The 27004-nt window shown below is 44.6% G+C and overlaps 1 protein-coding gene and 1 non-coding gene across 2 annotated transcripts in view; both read left to right on the top strand.

Moving 5' to 3' along the window:
• The first annotated feature begins 173 nt into the window (after window positions 1-173).
• On the top strand, window positions 174-234 carry LOC111532389. The gene has a single exon (XR_002728530.1). It is a non-coding gene; the product is annotated as a U7 small nuclear RNA (small nuclear RNA).
• A 3112-nt stretch (window positions 235-3346) lies between these two features.
• PDIA6 (protein disulfide isomerase family A member 6) overlaps window positions 3347-27004 on the top strand; it is a 26854-nt gene continuing 3196 nt past the window's right edge. Inside the window, exons 1-11 of the mRNA XM_023199229.3 lie at window positions 3347-3500; window positions 11459-11600; window positions 16342-16399; window positions 16897-17023; window positions 19909-20015; window positions 21231-21361; window positions 22318-22432; window positions 23271-23411; window positions 24152-24236; window positions 24363-24435; window positions 25649-25807. Of these exons, the coding sequence (XP_023054997.1) occupies window positions 3482-3500; window positions 11459-11600; window positions 16342-16399; window positions 16897-17023; window positions 19909-20015; window positions 21231-21361; window positions 22318-22432; window positions 23271-23411; window positions 24152-24236; window positions 24363-24435; window positions 25649-25807 (1157 nt within the window). The 5' untranslated portion in view covers window positions 3347-3481. The remainder of the gene's footprint in view (window positions 3501-11458; window positions 11601-16341; window positions 16400-16896; window positions 17024-19908; window positions 20016-21230; window positions 21362-22317; window positions 22433-23270; window positions 23412-24151; window positions 24237-24362; window positions 24436-25648; window positions 25808-27004) is intronic.

Here is a 27004-nt window from a genome sequence, read left to right as displayed (position 1 = left end):
ATACAAAATTAGCTGGGCATTGGTGATGTGCACCGGTACTCCCAGCTACTTGGGAGGCTGAGGCAGGAGAATTGCTTGAGCCCAGGATGTGGAGGTTGCAGTAAGCCGAGATTGCACCACTGCACTCCAGCCTGGGCAACAGAGCAAGATTGTCTCAAAAACAAACAAAAAAAGGGTGTTACAGCTGGTTTAGAATTTGTCTAGTAGATTTTCCAGCTTTTACTGGAAGCCCCCTTACCTCCCAAAATAGGTGAAATGGCAAATTGCATGTATATTTTACCACAGTGAAGAAACGAAAAAAGAAGTTATTCAGCCGGGCGCGGTGGCTCACGCCTGTAATCCCAGCACTTTGAGAGGCCAAGGCGGGCAGATCACGAGGTCAGTAGATAGAGACCATCCTGGCTAACATAGTGAAACCCTATCTCTACTAAAAATTAAAAACATTGGCTGGGTGTGGTGGCATGCACCTGTAGTCCCAGCTACTCGGGAGGGCAAGACAGGAGAATCACTTGAACCCGGGAGGCGGAGGTTGCAGTGAGCTGAGATGACGCCACTGCACTCCAGCTTGGGCGACAGAGCAAGACTCGGAAGAAAGAAAGAAAGAAAGAAAGAGAGAGAGAGAAAGAGAGAAAGAGAGAAAGAGAGAGAGAGAGAGGGAGGGAGGGAAGTTATTCCTCTGGGCTCCACTCCACTGTACCAGGGGCTTCTCCTTGTCAGAGCACGAGGAATACCGCAGCATAATGTGCCTCTCTGTTGGCCATGTGCTCCCTGGGGCCAGTGATTGTGCCTGACACAGTTTATCATATAATTAGGCTGTTAATGTACATTTGGTTTTAATGAAAAAAGAAATGAGCGGCCGGGCGCGGTGGCTCAAGCCTGTAATCCCAGCACTTTGGGAGGCCGAGACGGGCGGATCACGAGGCCAGGAGATCGAGACCATCCTGGCTAACACGGTGAAACCCCGTCTCTACTAAAAATACAAAAAACTAGCCGGGCGAGGTGGCGGGCGCCTGTAGTCCCAGCTACTCCGGAGGCTGAGGCAGGAGAATGGCGTAAACCCGGGAGGCGGAGCTTGCAGTGAGCTGAGATCTGGCCACTGCACTCCAGCTCGGGCGACAGAGCAAGACTCCGTCTCAAATGAGAGAGAAAAAAAAAAAAAGAGAAATGAGCAACACCCCCTGGCGCATTTCCGGAAGCCTGTGCATTTCCAGAAGCTTGTGCATGTACAGTGGGCTTCACAGGGGCGTGTGCCTCGTGCAGCTGTGCATTCAGCCCACGTTCCAGAGCAGCCAGTGACCTGGGATATTTAGCAGGGAGTTATGAGCTGGCCTCTGTTTTCTCCATGAGGATCGGCCCTGAGGCCAACTGGGACAGAGATCACACAGCACACAGAGGGCACTGGCAGTGTGAGCCACCAAGCAGGATTGCTGCCCGAACACAGCAGGCCTGGAGAGGCTGCGATCAGCTCACAACCCTGAGAAAACACTCGATCGTGAGTGCATTGTGGAAGCTGTGACGTCTGTGGCCCATGGGGACAAAGTTAAGTCACTGTCTTAACCTGAAGATAAATGAAGGGGCCTTCTTCGGGTAAGAGAATTAAATTCCTCCAGGGAAGAAAAGAATGACTTTCTGGGCTGAGAGGAAAAGGACTTCGCTGTAATCCAGTCAGCAACTGCAGCAAATTTAAGGGAGAAAAAGGTGCCAAGTGCGGGAAAGGGGTCAGAAAAATAAACTCAGCATTCATTGCCCCTCAGGCGCTCTTCAGGGAGAGCAGAAAGGCCTGGAGGAACAGGCTCACAGTCCACTGCCCTCTGCTATGAATGCCAAACGGCCCTGCGATCACTAGTTGGGCTTCCCAGGGGCCTTCACATTCAGGAAGAGCTGCCCAGGGTACGGAGCTGAGGATTTCTGTCCCGGGACAAGCAGCCTCCCTGGGGAAAATCAGTGCTGGCATGTGGCTTCCAGGAGAGGCCCCCTTGACTTCAGAGGGCTACTGTGCCTCTGAGTCCAGTTTGCCTGAAAAATCTTCCAAACGCAGCTCTAGTGCCACTTCCTCCAGGAAGCCCACCAGCCGGCCCCCACCACTCCTGGACCCCAGCCTAAGAATACTTATGCCTTAAACACTACAATGTGGAGAAATTAATAATACAAAAACAAAATGTCCGCGTCCACTCCAAACATAGGAGGGAGAATCAGAGCAGAAAGATACAGTGGTCTTAACTTGTGCTTGAAAGATTTTACTTTTAGGTCGGGCGCGGTGGCTCACGACTGTAACCCCAGCATTTTGGGAGGCTGAAGCAGGCGGATCACCTGAGGTCAGGAGTTCGAGACCAGCCTGGCCAGTATGTTGAAACCCTGTTTCTACTAAAAATGCAAAAATTAGCTGGGCGTGGTGACATGCACCTGTCATCCCAGCTACTCGGGAGGCTGAGGCTGAGGCAGGAGAATCGCTTGAACCTGGGAGGCAGAGGTTGCAGTGAGCCAAGACACCGCCTTTGCACTCCAGCGTGGGCAACAAGGGCAAAACTCCATCTCAAAAAAACGAAAAAATTTTACTTTTACCAGGCGTGGTGGCCCATGCCTGTGATCCCAGCACTTTGGGAGGCCAAGGCGGGAGGCTCACTGCAGCCCAGGAGTTCAAGGCTGCAGTGAGCTATATCATGCCACTGCTCACCAACCTGCCCAACAAACGTATTTTTTTTTTACTTGCATATTTTACAAAGCACACACCCACGTGAGCGCATTGCCAGCCCCCTCGCCCCCCAGGACAAAGGGGAGACCCTGTCAGCGAGGAGGCTGCCGCTTAAGTCCTTGGGGTTCTCCACAGGAGATGGCTCTGCAGAGCCACGCGCCCTAGACAGAAGAACTTTCAAAGTAATTCAACAAAATTGAAACTTCTTGTCGAATTACGTTGCAGACAGCGCGGGCGGAGCAAATGTGTGTCCACGGAATATTCGTCGGACACAAGGGGAATTCCCTGTCAGCTACCCGGACCATGGGTGCCCTGAGGCCGCGTCACGATCCCCCGGGATAAAGAGGGTGGGAGGCGCACAGAGGCAAGAAGGAGGCGGGTGGAGGGGGTGCAGAATAAGGAACTGAGGTAAAAACGCCCAGTACTGGACTCCCCTCGGAGCGGCACCCGGAGAGGGCCGGAGGAGCAGACGGGCTGCGAGCCCAGGCTGCCAGCCCCGCCCCCAGCAGGCCCCGCCTTCCGCTGCTCGCCACCGCCCCCGTGAAAAAAACCAAACCGGTAACCTCTACCCGGCCGCTTCCCATTGGCTATGTGAGTGAGCGATGTCCACCAGGGCCAATGAGCCGCAGCCACGGCGCGGCGAGCGCCTTCCGGCCCGCCCCCGCGCGGCCGTCCGGCGGACCACCGGACCGGCCTGGGGCGGGACGTGGGCGCGGGGGCGCGGCGTGCGGCACGCTGCAGGGCTGAAGCGGCGCGGCGGTGGGTACTGCACGTAGCCCAGTGCTCAGCATGGCTCTCCTGGGGCTCGGTAGGTGCGGGCCTGCGGCGGGAGGGGGACGAGCTGGGGTCGGCCTGAAAGGTTTCGAATCTCTAGGCCGTTCCCCGGCTGGCCGCGGCCTGTAGGCGGCCGGAAGCGGGCCTGGCGGGCGGGAGGCGCGGGCCTAGGCGGCCGGAGGAGCTGCGAGATTGCCCGGCGGAGGTGCGGGTGCGCGGGAGACTAGGGCACCCGTGGGGAGGGGCTTTTGCAGCCTCGCGGGGCGGTGCGCGGGGGGCGGGAGCCTAGTGTGCTGGAGCCAGGCAAGGGGTCCGGGGCCGGGCTGGAGAACCGCGGAGCCCAGCCCCGGCCGGATCCTGGCGAGCGGGTCAATATTCCCGGCGAATCGCAGGGGAGCTTGCTCTGGGCACCTTCTCGAACTCGTGCGTGGGAACGGAGGATGGCGGGCGCCCTGCACTGCAGCTTGTTTCTGCCACCTGTTTTATGCAGCGTCTACTTTTAAAAACCGAAATGTTAGGCTGGGCGCGGTGGCTCACACCTGTAATCCCAGCACTTTGGAAGGCCGAAGCGGGGGATCATGTGAGGTCAGGAGTTCGAGACCAGCTTGACCAACATGGCGAAACTCCGTCTCTACTAAAAATGCAAAATTAACCGGGCGTGGTGGCACGCGCCTGTGCTCCCAGCTACTCAGGAGGCTGAGGCAAGAGAATCTCCTGAACCCGGGAGGCGGAGGTTGCCGTGAGCGGATACCTCGCCACTGCACTCCAGCCCCGGCAACAAGAGTGAAACTTCGTCTCAAAAACAAAAAACTCAAATGTTAAATCTCAGTTCTGAAATAAGGACCCATAGTTGCCTTAGAAAGGGACAGTGCCTTCCAAAAGGTGGGCTTAGGACGCAAGGGTGCTTCACATGTCATCGGACTCCTTAAAAACGAAATGGAACCCAGCGTCTTAGGAATTCTGTAAATGTCTACTTCGGAGGCTACAGTAGGCGAGGCCAAGGGTCCTGCCCTTGCCGGACTCACCTTGGTCACAGCCTTGGCTCTGAGAGTCCTTAACCTTGTCTCTGGCCTCAGACCACCTGCCCACTATTTACTGGCTCTGTGACTCGGAGCAAGTTACTTAACCACTCTGTGCCAGTGCCTTTTCAACAGTGCTCACCGTATTAGGGGCTGATAATAGTACTCCCTTAGGGTTGTTGTGAGGGTTAATGAGTTAGTACATGTCTTTTTGTTTTTCAAGACAGGGTCTTGCTCTGTCTCCTAGGCTGGAGTGCAGGGTTTCGATCATAGTTCACTGCAGCCTGGAACTCCTGGTCTCAAGGGATCCAGACACATGCCACCACACCTGGCTAATTTTTAAATTTTTGGTAGAGTCAGGGTCTCTTTGTATTGCCCAGGCTGGTCTCAAACTCTTAGCCTCAAGTGATCCTCCCTCCTCAGCCTCCCAAAATCCTGGGATTACCAGTGTCAGTCACCTTGCCCAGCTAGTACATGTTTAAAGAGATGTAAATATTTGCCATATTACTGTGGAGAGAGTAGATGAGGGGAAAAGATTTTAGTCTGTTTAGTTTCCTGTGAGTGAATTCAGACTAGACCCTGAACGAGTCTGTGAGTCTATTAATTAACTCATTTTAATAAATGGCAGCCTTTTTGGGAAACCTCTTGGTTTCTAGATGACTGCTCTGGGACCGTAGATGACTCCTAGCAGATGTGGGACAGAGATGTTACTGCTGTGAATTTATAACATCCTTAACTGCCGTGGAGGAATGGAAAACCACAGATGGCAGAGCCATCTGCTCACAGAGATTCTAGACACTCACTCGGATGGTCCGATTTCCCATTGGTGTTCATTATCACCGACTGGAATGGTGATGTGAATTTTAGAAACAGAATATCATTGGTCAGCATTGACCTACTTTGTCATCTTAAGTAAGCCCAGGGTTTTTTGTGTTCTTGGGGCTTGGGGGTAGTTGTTGGCTACTTTTATGCATTCAGAATGTCCACATCTTTTGTCTGTTCTTTCTCAGTAGGATGTTCGGTTTCCTTGTAACCTTGCTAGGTCACATTGCCTTTTTAGGAATTTTAGTCTCAAACCTTAACATAGCATTTTCATTGGGTAGCCATGTACAAGCAGAGAATTAGGAAAAATTCTCTTGTGAGAATTAGGCAAAATTTAAAGCAAGCAAAGGTCCGTCACCATTACTAGAAAAAAGAATAACCTAAGTCTATGTTAATACTGTCAGTAAAGAGCGTCTTTGTATGGAAAGGGAAGCACATTTCTACGGTGAAAAACCCTGGTCTCTTCTGGTGACTGCAGCCTGCTTGTAACAGCATGAAGAGGAGAGGACTGACTTTATTGCTGTCCTTGACTGGCAAAGAGAAGTGAAAGTACCTAATTCTGCCACAGTCTACCTAATGATGTTCTGTGGATTATACCACTGCATTCTCCAGCCCTTCGGTTAGAAATTTGGGTCTATCTAATTATATGATCTTAGGTAAGTTATCCTTTCTGTGTTTAAGTTTCCTGGTCTATGAAATAAGGGCATCATGACGCGTACCACATAGGGTTCTTAAATGACTTAATATATGCAAAATGTTTAGAATAATGCCTGGTACAGAGTCACGCAAGTGTTACTGCTTTGTCTTGCCAGAAATAAAGACCACAGTTTCTGGAGCATAGTGTGACAGGTATCTCAAAATGTTAGCCCTACTCCCAGATCTCTCTTGTCAGAATTTATCTTGAGGAAACAGTCATACTAATTTGATGGGAGGAGGAAAATACAAGAATTTTAAGGGCTGGGCTGTTAGTGCAGAATTGGAAACAATCAAAATTCAGTCAGTAGTGGATTGACTAAATGGTTCAGCCATTAAAAATGGTTACATTGGAGTAATTTAAAAATTCTTAAGTAGAAAGTATCTGTAACTTACTCTTCTGCTTTTCCATTTTTGAAAATTTCACAATAGGCTCAGTGTATTGAGCAAGTACCAAATTCATATAGATTTTACAAAAAATATAAAATTCTTTGAAAATAGTGCATCTCTGTAGAGGATTATCCTGTTTTTGGTTTTTTTGTTTGTTTGTTTGAGACAGGATCTCGCTGTGCCTCCCAGGCTCGAGCGATCCTCCCACATCAGCCTCTGGAGTAGCTGCGACTACAGATGCACCCTACCACACCCAGCTAATTTTTGCATTTTTGTATTTTATATTTTTTCTCTACAAGAGATGGAGTTTTGCCATGTTGCCCAGGCTGGTCTCAAACTCCTGGACTCAGGTTATCCACCCGCCTCATTCTCCCAAAGTACTGGGATTACAGGCCTGAGCCACCACGCCCAGCCTTAGTCTTACTTTCAAGCTTATTGGGAGTCAGGACTGTCAGTGCTTATGTTCTTGATTTACTTGCTTTGTTAAATGTGCCAAACTCTACTTCACCTTTTCTGCAGCAATGAAAAGATTAATGAGCAGCGCCATCCAATAGAAATATCATGCAAACATGTATGTAATTTTAAATTTCCTAGTAGCTACATTTAAAATGGCCAAAAGAAACAGGTGAAATTAATGTATTTACTCAGTATATCTAAGATCATTTCAACATGTGTTTTCAAAATGAAAAATAATAATGAGGCCAGGCACAGTGGCTCATGCCTGTAATCCTCATACTTCGGGAGGCTGCGGTGGGCGGATCACCTGAGGTCAGGAGTTCAAGACCAGCCTGGCCAACATGGTGAAACCCTATCTCTGCTAAAATACAAAACTTAGCTGGGCGTGGTGGCTGGTGCCTGTAATCCTGAGACAGAGAATCGCTTGGACCCAGGAGACAGTGGTTGCAGTGAGCCGAGATCACACCACTGCACACCAGCCTGGGCAGGTGAGCGAGATGCCATCTCAAAAAAAGAAAAATAACATTGAGATTACATTTTTTCCTCCATTAAGTCTTCAAAATTCAGTGTGCTTTTTACCAGCACATCTTAGTTTGGCGTAGCCAGTGTAGCCAGTGGCTGTCATGCCGGACAACACTGTTACTAAGGGAGCAGCCCCCCTTTGGTTAGCCTGGCTTCCGTTCACAGGCATCCTTTCCCACCTTTTGAAATGGAAAAGGAGATCATCCTGTCAAAGGCTACTCCATCACTGACTGGGTTCCCATCCCTCGTCTGAGTCCGGGCATTTTATTCAGATATTCCCTGTATTTTATCTTTGGCCTCTCCCACTGCATGTCTTCCTCTCCCAGATCACGCCCATCTTTAAAGAGAAACCTTCCTTGTTTTCTACATTTGCCTGCCTCTGGTCTCTGTAATGAAACCTGCTTAAAGGGTTACCTGTATTCTCTCCAACCTTCTGTAGACTGTAGAAAACAAGAGTGCCTCTTATTTTCACTCCACCACAACTGCCAGGGCTCCCAGTGAATTGTCACTAAATCCAATCAATAGTTGGTTTTCTGTCTTTGTTCCTTTCTCTCTCAGTAGTATTTGTTAGTGTGGCCCCTTCCACATGTATCTTGGTTTATGTGACACCACTCTCAATAATTCTTCCAGTCTACCTTCCACATGGCAACTGGAATACTCCTTCTAGAAAGCACAAATCTATTCTTTCCTCTGCATGATAACCCTTTAATGGCTTCACTATTAGTAAAGTTCACAGTTTTATAAGTCCTTACAATATTGGCCATATCTATGATTCAAATGCAGTGTAAATCTTGAATACCATAGTTGTTCATTCATGCCTGTAGCATACAGAACCACTTTATCTTGAGCACTAAAAAGACAGCATGGTGTAATAGGAAAAGCTTGGAAATGGAGAGCTCCCTGCCTCTTACATGTATGACCATAGATGGGCCACTGATCTAGACCTTTATTTACAAAATGGGGATAATTCCTACTTTCTAGTTAGTAATGCTGTCAAAAATCAAGTGATCTGACATATTTGAAAGTGATTTGAAAAATTGAACGTGTCGTATGATGGAGGATTTAGCAGTAAAACAATGAACAATGGTGTATACTCCTTCCAGAAGAAATGTACCATTTAGTTATTCCAAAAAGGTCCATTTGAAATCTTCCAAATTCTAATTATGAAGTAAGCATATGAAATTGTAACTAAGATGGCATGTACACACACTACTTGAGAACACAGGCCAGTCTCACAATTTGCTATATCAACAAATTAAAAGGAAGAAATGATATGATCAACTTCAGAGATGCGTTGAAGACAGGAATAGACAGAAATTTCTTTAACATTGTAAGTATATTTTGGCCTGGCGTGATCGCTCATACCCGTAATCCCAGCACTTTGGGAGACAGAGGCAGGAGGATCACTTGAGACCAGCCTGGGCAACATAGGGAGACCTTGTCTCTAAAAAACATTTAGAAGTTAGCCAGGGATGCACCCGTAGTCCCAGCTACCGGGGGGCTGGGGGTGCTGAGGTGGGAGGATCACTTGAGCCCAGGAGGTCAGGGCTGCTGCAGGGAGCTGTGTTTGCACCATTGCACTCCAGTCTGGGTGACAGAGCAAGACCCTCTCTCAAAAAAAATAAAGCTGTATTTATTTCAACCCAAAAACCAGCATGATGCAAATAGGAAAACATTCTTGTTGAAGTCAAGAACAGTCTGAGGATATTCCATTATTTACCTTGTTCTAGAGGTAATTAGCAAATTTTTGTATATAGTCATGTGTTGCTTAACTTTAGAGATATGATCTGAGATGTGATCAACTTCAGAGATGCTAACAAGACAGGAATAGAAATTTCTTTAATTTCTATTGTCCTATCAGACAATTTCTTCACTGTGAAAAACATCAGTGTGTACTTAATACAAACCTAGATGGCATAACTTACTAAAAACCTAGACTCTGTGGTATAGCTTACTTCTCTTAGCTTACAAATCCATTCGGCATGTTACTGTACTGAATATTGTATGCAGTTGTAACACAGTGGTAAGCATCTGTCTATCTAAACATAGAAAAGGTGCAGTAAAAATATGATATAAAAGATAAAAAATGTTACAGCTGTATAGGACATTTACCATGAATACAGCTTGCATGACTGGGGGTTGCTCCTAAAATTTTATTTCTTGAATGATAGAATAACCTTAATTTACTGTAATATTTTTCTTTTTTTTTTTTTTAGGAGATGTGGTTTTACTATTCTGTGTTGGCCAGCCTGGTTTTGAACTGCTGGCTTCAAGCAGTCCTCCCACCTTGGCCTCCCAAAGTGTTGAGATTATAGGCATGAGCCATGGTGTCTGGTCAACATTTTACTTTCTAACCTTAATTTTTTTTTTTTTTTTAACTTTTTGGCTGTTGTAAAAACACCTTAAAACACATTGTACAGCAGTACAAAAATATTTTCTCTCTCTTTTTTTTTTTTTTTTTTTTTTGAGGCAGGGTCTCGCTCTATCAGGCTGGAGTGCAGTGGTGCATCACAGCCCACTGCACCTGTAGCCTTGACCTCCCTGGGCTCAGTGATCCTCCCACCTCAGCCTCTCGAGTAGCTGGGACTATGGGCACGCACCACCATGCCTGGCTAATTTTTGTGCTTTTTTTAGAGAGGGGGTCTCACTATGTTGCCCAGGCTGGTCTTGAATTCCTGAGCTCAAGCAATCTGCCTGCCTTGGCCTCCTAAAGTGCCGGGATTACAAGCATGACACATAGCACCTGGCCAGTATTTTATTTTATATTGTATTCTGTAAGGTTTTTTTCTGTTTTTTGTTTGTTTTGCTTTTTTAAGCTTTTTTGTCAAAAACTAGGACACAAACACGTTAACGTAGGTCTACACAGGGTCAGAGTTGTCAAGACATCACAAGGTGATAGGATTTTTTCAGCTCCATTATAATCCACAGACCACACTCATCTATGTGTCCTCTCCTTGACCCTGTGGATGTGACTGTGTATGTAAATTTGAAAGGTGAAATTTTGATAGTAATGCCATTTCAGAGAACTTTTGGGTTCTTCAGATACTAGTCAGTCAGTTCAGAATTTGTTTTCCTCTATTATTGTTGTAAATTGCATTTAAGTTTCCAGAGCTGCTAATGAAAATGCCCTCGATCCACAGTGTGGCAGAACTGTGTGGCCAGCAATACAGTCGACACTGTGTCCTTTCTTTATAGGTTGTTCACATGAAAAATTTTTCTGATAATGTGTTATGGATAGTATTAAGAGAAATAAAACTATCCATAAAAATAAACATTGGCCGGGCACTGTGGCTCATGCCTGTAATCCCAGCACTTTGGGAGGCCGAGGCAGACAAATCACCTGAGGTCGGGAGTTCGAGACCAGCCTGACCAACATGGACAAACCCTGTCTCTACTAAAAGTACAAAATTAGCCGGGCATGGTGGCACATGCCTGTAATCCCAACTACTTGGGAGGCTGAGGCAGGAGAATCGTTTTAACCTGGGAGGCAGAGGTTGCCGTGAGCTGAGATCATGCCATTGCACCCCAGCCTGGGCAACAAGAGCGAAACTCCGTCTCAAAAAAAAACCAAACAAATTACCATTGCTCTTGAAAGAGTCACAGTCTAGTGGAAGAGACAATGATTATTTTTCCCTTCAGAAAGATACTTGAATAAAGATAATGTGCTAGTAATTGCAATGGAATAACATGAGGAATGATTACCGTGTGATTGCCCAAGGTTACACAGGCAGAAGTGACCTCCTAATTTTTCAGTGTCCATGCCTATAAAATGATAGTAGTGCTGCCTGATGGAGTGGTTGTAAAGAACAAAGACAATACATGAAAGCCACTAAGAATAATGCTTCAGCCTTTTTCCAGTGCAGCCCAAGGAATGGGAGTGGGGACTGTCCATCCCTTTTTGGCTCAGTGTTGCAGCAATGGGAGTGAGATTCCAGCGGCTCCGACTGCAGCAGGGAGGGCATAGGGGTCAGAGCTAGGCCGCCCTCCTGTGTGAAGGGCCCTGGTCAGTTGAAGAGGACTCTGGTTCCCCAGGGTTTCCAGTCAAAGCGTGAACAGTGCTGTTAATGGTGTACTTTTGTTGTGACTTCAGGTCTGGTGAGCTGTGCCTTCTTTCTGGCAGCGAATGGTCTGTATTCCTCTAGTGACGATGTGATCGAATTAACTCCATCAAATTTCAACCGAGAAGTTATTCAGAGTGATAGCTTGTGGCTTGTAGAATTCTATGCTCCATGGTAAGTATTATAAAATAGTTGATTATTTATAGTACTTTCTGAAATTGGAGAAAATGCTGTATAAAAATCTGATTTTATTGAGTCATCTAGTTTAGCTTACTGTTTGTTTAAAAGAAGTAGGGAAGAGGGAAATGGGAAAAGCAAAGTATCTCGTCTGTTGTTAAGGAAGATCTACTGATGAGGTGATGTGTGTGGAAGGAAAACTAATTTTATGAGGAAGGAATCTTGAGCAAAGAAAATAGAGGGGCCAATGATTAACTTCATTCTGTTTCTTGAAGAGAATTATTTCCTGAAATAATGTAGTTAGAAAATCTGGTTTAATTTAAAAATTCTTGCCTTACATTCAATACTGGAAAAACCCCTGTGGGGTAAAAATGTAATCACCATTGAAACTAAGGCACAAAATTATATACAGTTAAAAGTACAACACTGTGCTAATGGTTTGTGTGATTAAAGCATTTAATGCAAAAAAAAACAAACATCAAATAGAAGAGTGGAAACTGCAACATGTATATGAGGCTCTCTCTGCTGTAAACCAGCAGGCCACGAGTATCCTGAGAGGAGAACCAAACCCTAGCCCACTGTGTATCTGTGAAGAACTGTGTGGTGATCTGAAATCCCGAGGAGTTCTTTGGCATGTGAACAAGGCTTTGTAAGCTTGAGTCAGCGATATTAGAACCTGATGGTTGCATTTTAGGGTATGCCTGATGAAAGTTTTTCCTTTCTCACTTTAGCTTTTTTCTTTGAAACTGAGTTTTAGAAACTAACCACCAGTCCTCATGGACCATTTTACTTCATGCTCAGTGTAGCAAATGGAGGTAAAAACGCTCTATTTTCAAAATGAATGCTGCCACATTGTGTGTCCTGTCCACCTAATGCCTTTACTATTTTTAAAGGCTCTGGTATTTATGTGTTCAATGCAAATGCTAATTCTGTATGGAGTAGCTCAGTTATACTAGCAAATATATAAATAGTAATTGTACAAACGTGTTGTCAAATGTCTCCGTATGTGGTTTTTACAAGCTTATCATATATGGCATAGGTAATTTACCTTGTTTCTGAGAGCGACCATGCAAGAGAAAATACCTCATTGTAAGACTCTACAAGACAGCATAATTGAGAAGGCAGGATCTAGATCTACAAGTTAATAATTATTATACTGGCAGAGTTTTACTTCGTGGTGTCTGGGTGAAAGAATGTCTGATTAGAGCAAGCACTTTATTTGAGAGACAGGGTCTCACTTCTCCCAGGCTGGAGTGCAGCGGCATGATCATGGCTCGCTACAGCCTTGATTTCTCAGGCTTAGGTAATCCTCCCACCTTAGCCTCCCCAGCACTGGTACTACAGGCATGTACCACCACACCCGGCTAATTTTTATATTTTTTTATAGAGACGGAATTTCACCATGTTGTCCAAGATGGTCTCTAACTCCAGGGCTCAAGCAATTTGCCTGTCTCAGCCTCCCAAAGTACTGGGATTACAGCTGTGAGCCACTGCACTGGGTCAGGCAGGTGCTTTTTAACTTCCTTTTGTGCTTGGATTCCTGTGGCACCTTGGTGAAGGCCTTGGATTCTTACAATAAAACCTTTACGGTCAGGCATGATGGCTCACGCTTATAATTTAAGCACTTTGGGAGAACAAGGTGGGTGGATTGCTTGATCACCAGAGCTCGAGACCAGTCTGGGCAATGTGGCAAGACTCCATCGCTACAAAAATAAAAAGAAAAGAAACAAAGAAATTACCCAGGCCTGGTGCTGTGCACTTGTGGTCCCAGCTACTCAGGAGGCTGAGGTGGGAGGATCACCTGAGCCTGGGAGGTAGAGGCTGCAGTGAGCTGTGATTGTGCCACTGCACTCCAGCCTAGGCCTGTCTCAAAAAAGTAAGAGCCTGTCTCAAAAAAGAAAAAAAAAAATCAAACCTCTACATGTTTAAATAAAGCTTATAAGATCACAAAGAAAACCTGTGGAAATATGATTATTGAAATATTAAAATTTCAATGCTAATGTAGTATTTTACAAGGACAGTAAGTACAGGTTGAACATCTCTTATCCGAAATGCTTGGGACCAGAAATGTTTCTGATTTTGGATTTTTTCAGATTTTGGAAGATTTGCGTAATACTTAGCTGTAGAGCATCCCTAATCTGAGAATACAAAATCTGAAATGCTCCACTGACCGTTTCCTGTGAGTGTCATGTTGGCGCTCAGAAAGTTTTGGATTTTGGAACATTTCAGGTTGTAGGTTTTTAGAATAGGGATGCTAAACCGGTTCCAAGATCCACCAGCAGACTTGGCTGCTGCAATAATTCTGAATAGTGATGGGCATGATGTTTGAAGATACCTGCAAGAACTATAGTGGTGGTAATGAAAATAGCTGTGATATTTATTCATGATAAAGTCACAGTAATTGACTATGGAGTGTTGTTTACATTTGTAAGGAAATTCTAAATTTCGATTACGGATTAGTGAAAATAAAAACTTTTTTTCATCCAAATTCATAGACTCGCTCCCCTAAATTTTTTCTAAAAGGCCACCTTGGCTTCAGATTTATTCTTTTTTTTTCTTTTTCTTTGTTTCTTTTCCTAAAAGGGATTCCCTAAATATTTATCCACCAGCCCTTTGGGAGTCTGGACCCCAGGTGCAGAACCCCTGGGTAGACTGTGTGCCATATTTATATGTATGTGGCATTGTGATGTATGTGCAGATCAAATAGAAGAGAGGATGAACTCTGACAGTCTCTGAATTTAGTCCTCTTTTCTTAGATAAACTGAAATTAAAGAGGCACAAAACCCTGTAAAAATCTGACTTCTGAATTTTTAAGTATCTCACCTAAACAACAAAACATTGTATGTAAATACATAGAAGTAGCATTTCAGGACATTCCCCTGAAAGATCCTAACTTCAAATATTGGGATTGAGTTTAGGCCCCAATACTCAATCACATAATGATTAAAACTTTTACCTGTATGATTGTGGTATTTGGAATCAAAAACTTGTCAGGCAGCTCTGACACCGGATGGCTGTGATATTGGGTAAATTTCTTCTCAACATCAGTTCCATCATCTGTAAAATGAAATAACAGAAGGACCTGCCTTCAGCTTCATGCCGATTAAATGAAATCATCTATAAAGTGTTTTCATCATGGTGCTGGCACCTAGCATTTGTACATTTGGTCCTTAGAGACCTAATTAGAAGAGAATTTACTTTGTTTTTAAAAATGCATCAGATCACCACTGGAGAAATAAACTGTGGTATCTGCATACAGTGAATGTTACACAGCAATAAAAACGAACAGTTAGCACCTGCAACCTCAGTGAGTGATAAGGGCTGACAGGTTCACGAGGATGTAATTTCTTAGAAGCACTTTTCTGTGTTGTATTTCATAGTAATAGTACCTATAAGGTTAAGGTCGTTTTTCCTTGTGTTCTCTTCTCTCCTCCTCTCCCCACTCTCCTCCACTTTCCCTGCCTCCCCAGCCTCAGTCACTCACTCACATCACCATCTTGTGGTGTCACGTCATGCATTTCAGCTTGTTAGGCTCACAAACATGGGTTTATGTATGTGTTTCTAAGTCCAGAAGCAGTTTGTGGAACCCAGAGAGTATTGAGATACAGGCGGAGTTGATCTAGGCCAGATACCTCATCTATGAAATTAAAAAGTTGGACTAGATTAGAAACTGTCAAACCTCGGTAGGTTTAAGAATCACTAGTAGAACTTAATAAAATGCAGTTCCTCCACCAGGAAGTTTGGGTTTGTGGACCCCAGGAATCTGCGTTTTGCCTAGGCTTTCAGCTCCACACAGGGAAGCGCATTGAAACAGATAGATTCTAAAGGGCTTGTTCAGGTGTAGAGTTATAAATTATAGAGTTTAAATATGATTTAATTGAGCAGTAATTCGAAAGCTTTTTTTTTTTTTTTTTGGGACAGAGTCTTGCTGTGTTGCTCAGGCTAGAGTGCAGTGGCACAATCTCAGCTCACTCTAACCTCCGTTTCTCGAGTTCAAGCAGTTCTTCTCCCTCAGCCTCCCCAATAGCTAAGATTACAGGCGTGTGCTACCATGCCCAGCTAATTTTTTATTTTTAGTTGAGACGGGGTGTCACCATGTTGGCCAGGCTGGTCTTAAATCCTGAATTCAAGTGATCCGCCTGCCTCGGCCTCCCAAAGTGCTGGGATTACAGGCGTGAGCCACTGCACCCGGCTGGAAGCTTTTTTATTAGGGTGATATGAAAAGTGATTGTTGTAAGTAATAAAATGGTGAGCTCATCCAGGTTGCTGATCCTATTTTACTTATTTATTTTATTTTTATTTTATGTTTTTGAGACAGAGTCTTACTCTGTTGCCCAGGCTGGAGTGTAGCAACATGATCTCAGCTCATGAACCTCTGCCTCCCAGGTTCACGTGATTCTCGTGCCTCAGCCTCCCCAGTAGCTAGGATTACAAGCGTGCGCCACCATGCCTGGCTAATTTTTGTATTTTTATTAGAGACGGGGTTTCACCATGTTAGCCAGGCTGGTCTCAAACTCCTGACCTCAAGTGATCCTCCCTCCTCGGCCTCCCAAACTACTGGAGATTACGGGCGTGAGCATCTGTGCCTGGCCTTAAACCTGTTTTATTTGTGCTTGTCCTCTTTGCAGGCATCTCACTCAGTAGACCATTGATGGGGTTTTTTAACTGAATTTTTGAATTTTTTGAATTGAGAATCAAAGGCTTTAACTGTTGCTTTGTGTTGTCTTACCCCCAAAAGGTGTGGTCACTGTCAAAGATTAACACCAGAATGGAAGAAAGCAGCAACTGCATTAAAAGTAAGTTTCTTAGGAATGCAAAAGGCTTACAAAACTTTTTTTTATAGTAAGTTTCTAAGATGTCCATATTCACCTGTGTATGTTTAAGTAATAAGTATGCAGATGGTTTAATGTTCAATGGGAAGCTAGTTGGCATATCAGAGTTGAAAATACTGGTTCGTTGTCAAAATCATACTGAGAACAAGGGGATAATACACACTTAAATGCTTACATTGCCTGTTTTTGTTTATTGTGTTCCCTGGATAAATGACAGTTACTTTCAGCCCTGCCATTTCTGTGAGCTGCAGAGTTCCCTCCATGGGCTGACTTTGATTTCCCTCATCATTGCATTTAGATTCTCTTCTGGTGTTCAAGACCAAGGCCTTATTGACTCATTTTGCAAACTGCACCCAGTGCTTTATTACCTTTTTCTGAGTCTGTATGAAGCAGATAATGAGTTCTTGTGGAATCTGCTGTAGCAGAAGGAAAAAATTGTTCTTTCTTTTACATTCCCACAGGATGTTGTCAAAGTTGGTGCAGTTGATGCAGATAAGCATCAGTCCCTAGGAGGTCAGTATGGTGTTCAGGGATTTCCTACCATTAAGATTTTTGGATCCAACAAAAACAGACCAGAAGATTACCAAGGTAAGAACTTTTCCTAGCTACTTCATTCTCCTGGTAGACAAGAACCTACTGTTCTTTAACGAGCTTGAGAACCTGCTCTACCTGCAAGGTTCTCAACCTCATTGTACCTGAATTATCTATAAATGGTACACAGTGATTCCTACACCCTCCGAGTCAATCTGAAAATGAAATATGTGTCACACAGGTTTGTGTTATCACTTAACGCTTGCTTAGGTCTACGCTACATTAGCAATGATAGAAAATAGTGTTCTGTGCTACTCTCTTATCTTTCTCATTACAGTCACTTGTATTTAATAAAGATCTACATGTATTTTCTTGCTCTAATCTCTCTTCCCTTTACTGTAGGAGAAGGGTCTAATGTACTCCTATGGAAAAGGAAAGTCTGTAATTTGAGAGTCTTAGTCTCCTGAACTGTCAATAATAAATGGATACACAAATTCTGTTTTGTAGATAAGTAAATTGTGAGTGTCTGCTGTGAGCCACTGAGGCAACTAAAGATAGAATTCAGGTTCCACTCTCCCAAGACTAAATGTTATTTCAGCAACACTATTCTTTCTTTCTTTCTTTTTTTTTTTTTAAGAGACAGAGTCTTGCTATGTTGCCCAGCCTGGACTCAAATTCCTAGGCTCAGGCAGTTCTCCTACTTCAGCCTCCCAAGTAGCTGGGATTATAGGCACCACAATCTTAGAGAATTGTCCTGTTATTTATTTATTTATTTTTATTTTTTATTTATTTATTTATTTTTATTTTTTATTTATTTATTTGTTTTTTGAGACAGAGTCTCGCTCTGTCGCCCAGGCTGGAGTGCAGTGGCCGGATCTCAGCTCACTGCAAGCTCCGCCTTGCGGGTTTACGCCATTCTCCTGCCTCAGCCTCCCGAGTAGCTGGGACTACAGGCGCCCGCCACCTCACCCGGCTAGTTTTTTGTATTTTTTAGTAGAGACAGGGTTTCACCGTGTTAGCCAGGATGGTCTCGATCTCCTGACCTCATGATCCGCCCGTCTCAGCCTCCCAAAGTGCTGGGATTATAGGCTTGAGCCACCGCACCGTCTCTACTAAAATTACAAAAAATTAGCCGGGCACAGTGGTGGGCACCTGTAGTCCCAGCTACTCAGGAGGCTGAGGCAGGAGAATGGCCTGAACCCAGAATGCGGAGCTTGCAGTGAGCCAAGATCGCGCCACTGCACTCCAGCCTGGGCAACAGAGCAAGACTCCATCTCAAAAAAAAAAGAAAAAAAAAAAAGATATCACAAACAGATGATTATATTTGAGACAATCAGAGTTGCTGCGTTGGGCCAGATCCATGGTGCTAGTAAAAGTATTGGGCATAATTTGTTTGAAGCTGAAATTATGGCTAATTTGGTAAAGGTTTTTGTTGAAGATGTTATATGGAACATATGAATGACGGAACTTTGTCATCTTAGGTTTTGCTTTATGTGAGCAGTACCAGCTCACAGGTTGAGTGGCAGCATCAACATCATAGTAAAACAAAGAGTTGTCTGTCATTGGTGACTTGCCTGGGTCCAGCTAATAGAAGGCAGGGAAGGCGGGGGGTGAGTGGTACAGAATCTGTCGTGTGTGAGCCGGGAAGGCAGCCCATCCTGTCTGCCTTGCTGCCGGCTTCTCCACACTCCAGCGTCATAACTAAACTTAGTGTCTTGCTTCTCTGTAAAACGGGGATGTGCAAACCCCATTTTAAGGTACCAGAAGCTTCATTGAAATAGTACACATAAAGCACATGAGACAAATACTTGGTAAATACATGTCGTGGGCAGATCTCGAGGCTGGAGTCTTGTCTGAAGACAAAGATGTGGCCTTGGACACGCCTCTACTTGCCTCCTCAGCTCCAGAGTTCTAGGGAAAGACCTTTTCTTTTACCTGAGTAAACACTTGGCTTTTCTGCCTTTGAATAGTAATTTGTTTTAGTTTTCCTCACTTAAGAAAATGTGCCAGTTTTTAGTGCAGTCAGTCTGCTGCTGTTTTTATAAATTTAGTTTATTGGAACACAGCCCTACCTGTTTGTCGACATAGTGTCTCTGGCTGCTTTTGCACTGGATCAGCAGAATCGAGTAGTTGGAATAGACAGTGTGGCCTAAAACGCTGAAAAGTTTTTTCCTAGTATACTTCACGATTTGGCATATGTCCAGATAAAGACTTGGGGAAGGGGCACTGGTTCAGATGATGGAGATGTTTTGTAAGCCTTTTGCATTCCTAAGAAACTTACTTTTAATGCAGTTGCTGCTTTCTTCCATTCTGGTGTTAATCTTTGACAGTGACCACACCTTTTGGGGGTAAGACAACACAAAGCAACAGTTAAAGCCTTTGATTCTCAATTCAAAAAATTCAAAAATTCAGTTAAAAAACCCCATCAATGGTCTACTGAGTGAGATGCCTGCAAAGAGGACAAGCACAAATAAAACAGGTTTAAGGCCAGGCACAGATGCTCACGCCCGTAATCTCCAGTAGTTTGGGAGGCCGAGGTGGGCGGATCACTTGAGGTCAGGAGTTTGTGACCAGCCTGGCCAACATGGTGAAACCCCGTCTCCACTAAAAATACAAAAATTAGCCGGAAATCACTTGAACCTGGGAGGCGGAGGTTGCAGTGACCCGAGATTGTGCCACTGTACTCCAGCCTGGGTAACAGGGTGAGACTCCATCTCAAAAAAATAATAATAATAAAAAGGAAGAGGAATTGGTTTTCCAAGTGTTAAGTCTAGTGCAAAATGCATACTGGGGAGAAAGTTTGTTCTGTCAGAGATACACGTGTTGTCAGAACTGTGTCACCCTGTGAAGCTGACGGTGAGGTAAAGACACTCTTGGGCCGGGCCAGATGAGGCACTTGCTGAAGGCCGGGCTGAGGACCGCCTACCTTCCATCTCCTGTAGGTGGCAGAACTGGTGAAGCCATCGTAGATGCTGCGCTCAGTGCTCTGCGCCAGCTTGTGAAGGATCGCCTCGGGGGACGGAGCGGAGGGTACAGTTCTGGAAAACAAGTAAGACCATAAAATGTCAGTTTTTAATGTGTCGTAATTTTGAAGCCAGAGTGTGGATTCCTTGTAAAAGAGAGTTGTTTTTTTAAAAGTATGTTAAAGTGGTAAACTTTCAATTAAAGAATAATGGAGGATTGGATCCACTGAACCCAGAGGGAACCAGCCATCCAGCCTGCTCATTTGGGCTCCTCAGAATTGCTGTTGCCATGGCCAGTCAGTCCCAGGGCCTCTTTCCACTCCTGCATTCCAAGTACCAGGCCCCTAGATAGGCTTCCTGGGCCCTGGGCTAAAACAGAAGAATGTGAACTTCAGGGAGAAAGAGCTCCAGGCCCAGGAGCCAGGTGCTGGCATCCCATGGCACTTGTAGGTCACGAGTGGGGATGGGATGGACGGGTTCTCCTCTGGGTAGGCTTTGGCAAACTGTGATGAGACTGGATTACCTCTTGGCCTGTATCTGTGGCAGTCAGCCCCAAATCCATGGAACATTCTACACAAATGGATAGGGAAGAAGAGAGAGAGAGGAGCAGATTGGTGTTTTAGATGCCCTTGTGTGAAATGTGAAGCTTAACACTGATGTTCTTGTGAAAAGACAAACTCGAAGATATATAAATATTAAATGGGCCTTTACTTTTAGGAGACCAGTTACTCGCTTCTTTATACAGGCTCAGAGCTTACCCAAGGATTTCATGCTCTCGCCTTTTATTTTAAACTTAGACATTTAATGAGCATAGTTGCCTGGCCCCCTGCACTCTGCCTGGCAACAGAAAGCAGTGCTGACTGCTTCTTAGATTTAGTACTGAAGAACATTCTTTGAAAAAAGAAAAGGATTAAGTGTTATCTTTAGCTTTGTTGACTGGTAGGGGCTTTGTCTATGAAAGATGTAGCGGAACATCCTGGGATGAAGCAGCAAGCTGTACTTGAGTCTGAATTAGAACAGTGGTGGTTCTTTGAGCCATGTTGAGGTTTCTTACTAAAAATAGCTGGTGACGGAATTCAGGTACAGGTTATATGTTGTACTGATAATTATTTGAAAGTAAAAGACTATTTACCAAGCAAAAATGATAATGCTGAGGAATGTACCCAATTTGAATACAACACTATTTTATTCACTAAAGAAAAACCCTAAAACTTTGTTAAGATGTAGAAGCAGTGTTATTTAAAATAGGAAAAGTATTCTTCTTGGCCAAATTGTTTGATGTTTAATGTCACAAATGACAGGGCAGAAGTGATAGTTCAAGTAAGAAGGATGTGATTGAGCTGACAGATGACAGCTTTGATGAGAATGTTCTGGACAGTGAAGATGTTTGGATGGTTGAGTTCTATGCTCCTTGGTGTGGACACTGCAAAAAGTAAGTGCCTTCTACTAAGTAGTCTGTTCAGCCACAGTGTTTTCAGTACATTCATTAGCTTATTTTGAAAGAGCTGAACTAGATAATAGATCACCACTAAGATCTCTTCCAGAAAAACTCTGACTCTAAGTGAATATTAAACATTGACATTAGTGCCAAGAGCTTCCTCTTCATATTGCCGAAGATTAACAAGGACTGGCTCGTGTCCGGATTTAGGGGCAGTGGTGGAGTGGGAAGCTCATGTGAAGGGTAGCACGGTATCTTTAGTAAAGCCACACACAAAATGTTTTCTCGGTGTGATATAACTGGGGATTGGGCAGAAATGCACAGATCAGTTAAAAAGTATAGGCTGGGCGTGGTGGCTCACACCTGTAATCCTAGCACTTTGGGAGGCTGAGGCAGGCAGATCACTTGAGGCCAGGAGGTTGAGACCAGTCTGGGCAACACAGCAAAGCCCCATTTCTACTAAAAATACAAAAAAATTGGCTGGATGTGGTGGCGTGCGCCTGTAGTCCCAGCTACTTGGGAGGTTGAGGCGCAAGAATCTCCTGATTGTGTGAGGCAGAGGCTGCACTGAGCTAAGATCATACCACTGCACTCCATCCTGGATGATAGGAGGAGACTCTGTCTTAAAAAAAAAAAAAAAAAAAGTGCCTTGGGCTGCAAGTTAAAATCCAAGTATTTGGCCTGGTGAGGTGGATCACTTGAGGCCAGGAGTTCGAGACCAGCCTGGGCAGCATGGGGAAACCCCATCTCTACTAAAAATACAGAAATTAACAGTGGGTGGTGGCACACACCTGTAGTCCCAGCTGTGTTGGAGGCTGAGATGAGAAGATGGCCTGAACCCAGGAGGTTGAGGCTGCGGGGAGCCATGATCGTACCACTGCGCTCCAGCCTGGGCAACAGAGAGAGACCACGTCTCAAAGAAACAACACAAAACGAATATTTTTCTATAGCCTAGAGCCAGAGTGGGCTGCCGCCGCTTCAGAAGTAAAAGAGCAGACGAAAGGAAAAGTGAAACTGGCGGCTGTGGATGCTACAGTCAATCAGGTTCTAGCCTCCCGATACGGGGTGAGTATCCTTATAAGGCTCATTTCATTGTGAAATACATGGTGTTTCGTTACTTCTTCCAATACTCCAGGCCTCCCTATGAGGTAGTAAAGGAGATGTTTAAACCATTTTGTAAGTGAAGAAATAAAGTCACTTTACTGTCATAACTAACAAGTCTTGACACCCAGGACTGTCGCCTTTTTTCTCCTAATGTCACACTGCTTCTGTGGTATACTTAATGTAGGTTTCAGCTGACCCAGACTTACTCATGTTGCTCATGTGGCTGTTGTAAGTTGGTCCATTTGTTCTAGAGCAGATACTTTGTGTTAATTATATTACCAGGGCTTGAATGTGATTGGCCTAAACTTCACGGACTGTTAAAACTCCCTGATTGAAAATTGACCTCTGTGAGTCATTCCTTTGAAATCCATGCAGTCTGGGGAATAGTTTTGTTACATTAAACTACTTATAAGGCCAGAGTGGTGGCTCACGCCTGTAATCCCAGCACTTTGGGAGGCCTAGGCGGGCAGATGGCTTGAGGCCAGGAGTTCAAAACCAGCCTGACTAACATGGTGAAACCCCATCTCTACTAAAAATACAAATATTAGCCGGGTGTGGTGATGTGCACCTGTAGTCCCAGCTACTCGGGAGGCTGAGGTAGGAGAATCGCTTGAACCCAGGAAGCAGAGGTTGCAGTGAGCTGAGATTGCACCTGTGCTCTCCAGCCTGGGCAACAGTGAGACTGCTTCAATTAAAAAAGAAACAAAAATTACCTATAAGGTGGTTTTAGAAACCGTAAGGATTGTTATTTTGTGTTAAGTGTTAATTGGATTTTATTCTCTGATCTTTTTCTTAATAGATTAGAGGATTTCCTACAATCAAGATATTTCAGAAAGGCGAGTCTCCTGTGGATTACGACGGTGGGCGGACAAGATCCGACATAGTGTCCCGGGCCCTTGATTTGTTTTCTGATAACGCCCCACCTCCTGAGCTGCTTGAGGTAGACCACTTAAATTGCTTATAGTCCAGAAAACTTTTTTAGCTGATAGCGAGGAACGTTAAAGCAGTCGTGACACACTGTTCATGTTATGCCCTTTCCTTCTGGTTAAAACTACTCTCTTTAAAGTGGTTTTTATACTTTGAAATGGAAAAGAATGATAAATTGCTTTTCATAACTTTTAGCATTAGAATAATTACATTGTGAACAGAAATGTGAGCTTCTTAAAGAGTGTATTTAATCACTCTTGCTTATCATTCTCAAAGTAATAGCACATTTATTGAGTAGCTAATCATGTAACAGGCACTGTTCTGTTGTCTTTATGTAGTTTTTTTGTTTGTTTCATTTAATTCTCACATGAACACTGAGGTAGATAACTGTTTTTATCTCCATTTTATATATGGGGAAATTGAGGCACGGAGCCTCAAGTTTGTGTAAACATATAATACATGTAAGTATAATCTATTTAAACAAGTAAGTGGCATAGCCAGGCTGTGTCCAGGCATTGTGATTTCAGAGACGTGTGTATGTGTGCTAATCCCCCCCCCAACCACCACAGCTTCCACAGGCTTAAGAATCAGTAGCAGAAAAATCTCCTCTTAGAGAACATGCCTCTGGGTGTTTCCATACAAGGAAGTAATCCTGGGAGAAATCTTTTCAAAGGAAGTTCTTGTTTACCAGCTTACCTTTGGGTGTTGTGTCATGCAGCCTCCTGATCATCCCTTGTCTTCTGAGTCCCACAGATTATCAACGAGGACATTGCCAAGAGGACGTGTGAGGAGCACCAGCTCTGTGTTGTGGCTGTGCTGCCCCATATCCTTGATACTGGTAAGACAGACAAACGGTTTCCCTTGGCTGTTCTATGCTAGATGCTCTGAGAGTACTTCATAAATGGGTTAATTTTATGGACTCCTTTACCTTTACCTTTAAAAAACATTTGTCTGTTTAAATCAGGAGCTGCAGGCCGAAATTCTTATCTGGAAGTTCTTCTGAAGATGGCAGACAAATACAAAAAGAAAATGTGGGGGTAAGTTACTGAGCTTATTGTCTCAGTGTCATCTAAACAGGAGATTATAGGGTTTCTTGAGAGTGGGTCTCCCATGTTTTTGTAAGCTGTGTTCCTGTGTTTGCTCTGCTAAATTTTTCTTTTTTCTCCTGCCTAGCCTCGCAAGTAGCTGGGATTATAGGCGCGCGCCACCACACCCAACTAATTTTTGTATTTTTAGTAGAGTCGAGGTTTCACCATGTTGGCTAGGCTGCTCTCAAACTCCTGACCTCAAGTGATCCACCCACCTCTGCCTCCCAGACTCCTGGGATTACAGGTGTGAGCCACCGCACCCGGCCTGCTCTGCTATATGTTTTTATTCAGGATGTGAAAATTTTATCACTGGGAGGAAAAGAAGGAATGAAGGGCTGTCAGCACAGCGTGCATTTTTCTCATAGGAATCATGTTTTAAATGGTGATTGGGGTGCCAGGTTAGCAAGCAGACACAGAATGAGTAGTGCACCTGAATTCTAGTATGAACTCGAAGGCTGGATGAGAAAGGGGAACTAGAATTATGTTTCCTTACCCTCTTCTGAGTAAGGACTGGATCTAGGTACATTTTCAAAACAGTGTATCTCCTTCCTATTTTCTCTTTTTTTCTATTTTTGAGATGGAGTGTCACTCTCTCTCCCAGGATGGAGTGCAGTGGTGCAATCTCAGCTCACTGCAACCTCCACCTCCCGGGTTCAAGTGATCCTCCTGCCTCAGCCTCCTGAGTAGCTGGGACTACAGGTGCACACCATCATGCCCAGCTAATTTTTGTAATTTTAGTAGAGACAGGGTTTCACCATATTGGTCAAGCTGGTCTCGAACTCCTGACCTCAGGTGAGCCACCATACCCTGCTGCCTTCCTATATATCTTTTTGCTTCTGGTCCTCAGTATCCATAGCTTTCCCCAGGTACCTAGCGCCCCCTGCTGTCCCTCTCCCGATAACCTTGCTGCTCCTCCATTAGTCCAGCAAATGTTTATTAGATGCCTACAGAATGCAAGAACAAGCTTAATAACCCAAATGATATTGGTGGGATTTCAGGTAAAAGGAAAATCCATATAGAAACTCATCTTTTGTTTTTTATTTATTTCTCACTCATTCCATAAAATATCTGAAGCGTGATCTTTTGTTCTCTAAGATCTTCTAGTTAGATCGTAAGGAATTTAAAAGACATATTTGCTCTATAAACCAGTCTGGTTTTCTAGGTGGCTGTGGACAGAAGCCGGAGCCCAGTCTGAACTTGAGACCGCGTTGGGGATTGGCGGGTTTGGGTACCCCGCCATGGCCGCCATCAATGCACGCAAGATGAAATTTGCTCTGCTGAAAGGCTCCTTCAGTGAGCAAGGCATTAACGAGTTTCTCAGGTAATTTATTTTCGTAGGTTGTTTGTTGTTTTTTCCTTTGGTTCTGTCATAGTTTTTTATTTGAAACTAGGTGTATATATGAGCCAGGTAATTAATGGAATTTCAAAATGCAGACTAATTCCAGAGAATTTAGAGTTTTTAAATTGTCTCCCTGTTCGTTCCTTTTTCCTTGGAATACTCTGCTTGCTGGATGAGGAGAATGCATTGCTGCCCTCAGGCCGCCCTGTGTGCCATTCTGTGCATCTGGCCCTGGGCTCTTTCTCATTCTCATAAAGGCCTCATGGGCTAGAGGCAGCCCTGCCTCTCCATCCTCACCCTCATATGCATTGTAATCTTGACCTTGGGTAACTGTGGTTTCCATTTCTGGGCACTTGGCTTTGGAATGTAGTTATTTATTTGAAAATGGGTGTTCTTAAGTGACTCCAACAATGTGCAAACAACATGATAGGTTCTCAAACTCTAAAACAAATATACAGAGCTCTCTACCCTGCTCTGCTCTTCAACTCACCTAATCATCTTTCAGGCAATACAAGGCATTGACCTAAAGAGGCTTTGCTTTCCGTTCTTGCTTTCTTCCGTGTTCATTTCTTAGCTGCTGTGTAAGAGACGTTCAGCACACAAGAGGCAGCTGAGAGGCTTGTGATGAGTAATGAATAGGAAGAAGAGCGTGTGAAAGCCTGCAGTGCTCTTGCTGCCAGTCTTCCTACTTGACGCTGAAGTGTGTGTGTGTGCTGTGTGGAGAGTAGGAGCTCCAAAGTCAGGCACCTCAGTCCCAGCTCTGCCTTGAGTAGTGAAGTGGGAGGCATGGAGGAACCCTGCGAGATCAGCTGCTTCAGCCTCTGCCCAGGGGTAGACCGTGGCTCCTTCTCTCCCAGCTCTTACTCGTAGTTGGTTAGTATGGCTAATGGGTATTTTCTTTTCTTTTTTTTTTTTTTTTCCTGAGACAGAGTCTCGCTCTGTTGCCCAGGCTAGAGAGCAGTGGCGCGATCTTGGCTCACTGCAACCTCCACCTCCCAGGTTCAAGTGATTCTTGTGCCTCAGACTCTTGAGTAGCTGGGATTACAGGCGCCTGCCACCACACCCACCTAATTTTTGTAAAGTAGAGATGGGGTTTCACCAGGTTGGCCAGGCGGGTCTCGACCTCCTGACCTCAGGTGATCCACCCGTCTCAGCCTCCCAAAGTGCTGGGATTACAGG

The sequence above is a fragment of the Piliocolobus tephrosceles genome, chromosome 15 (assembly GCF_002776525.5).
Source record: "Piliocolobus tephrosceles isolate RC106 chromosome 15, ASM277652v3, whole genome shotgun sequence".
NCBI lineage: Eukaryota > Metazoa > Chordata > Mammalia > Primates > Cercopithecidae > Piliocolobus > Piliocolobus tephrosceles.
Note: the sequence above shows the minus strand (reverse complement) of the source record. Positions and strands in the feature narration are given on the sequence as shown.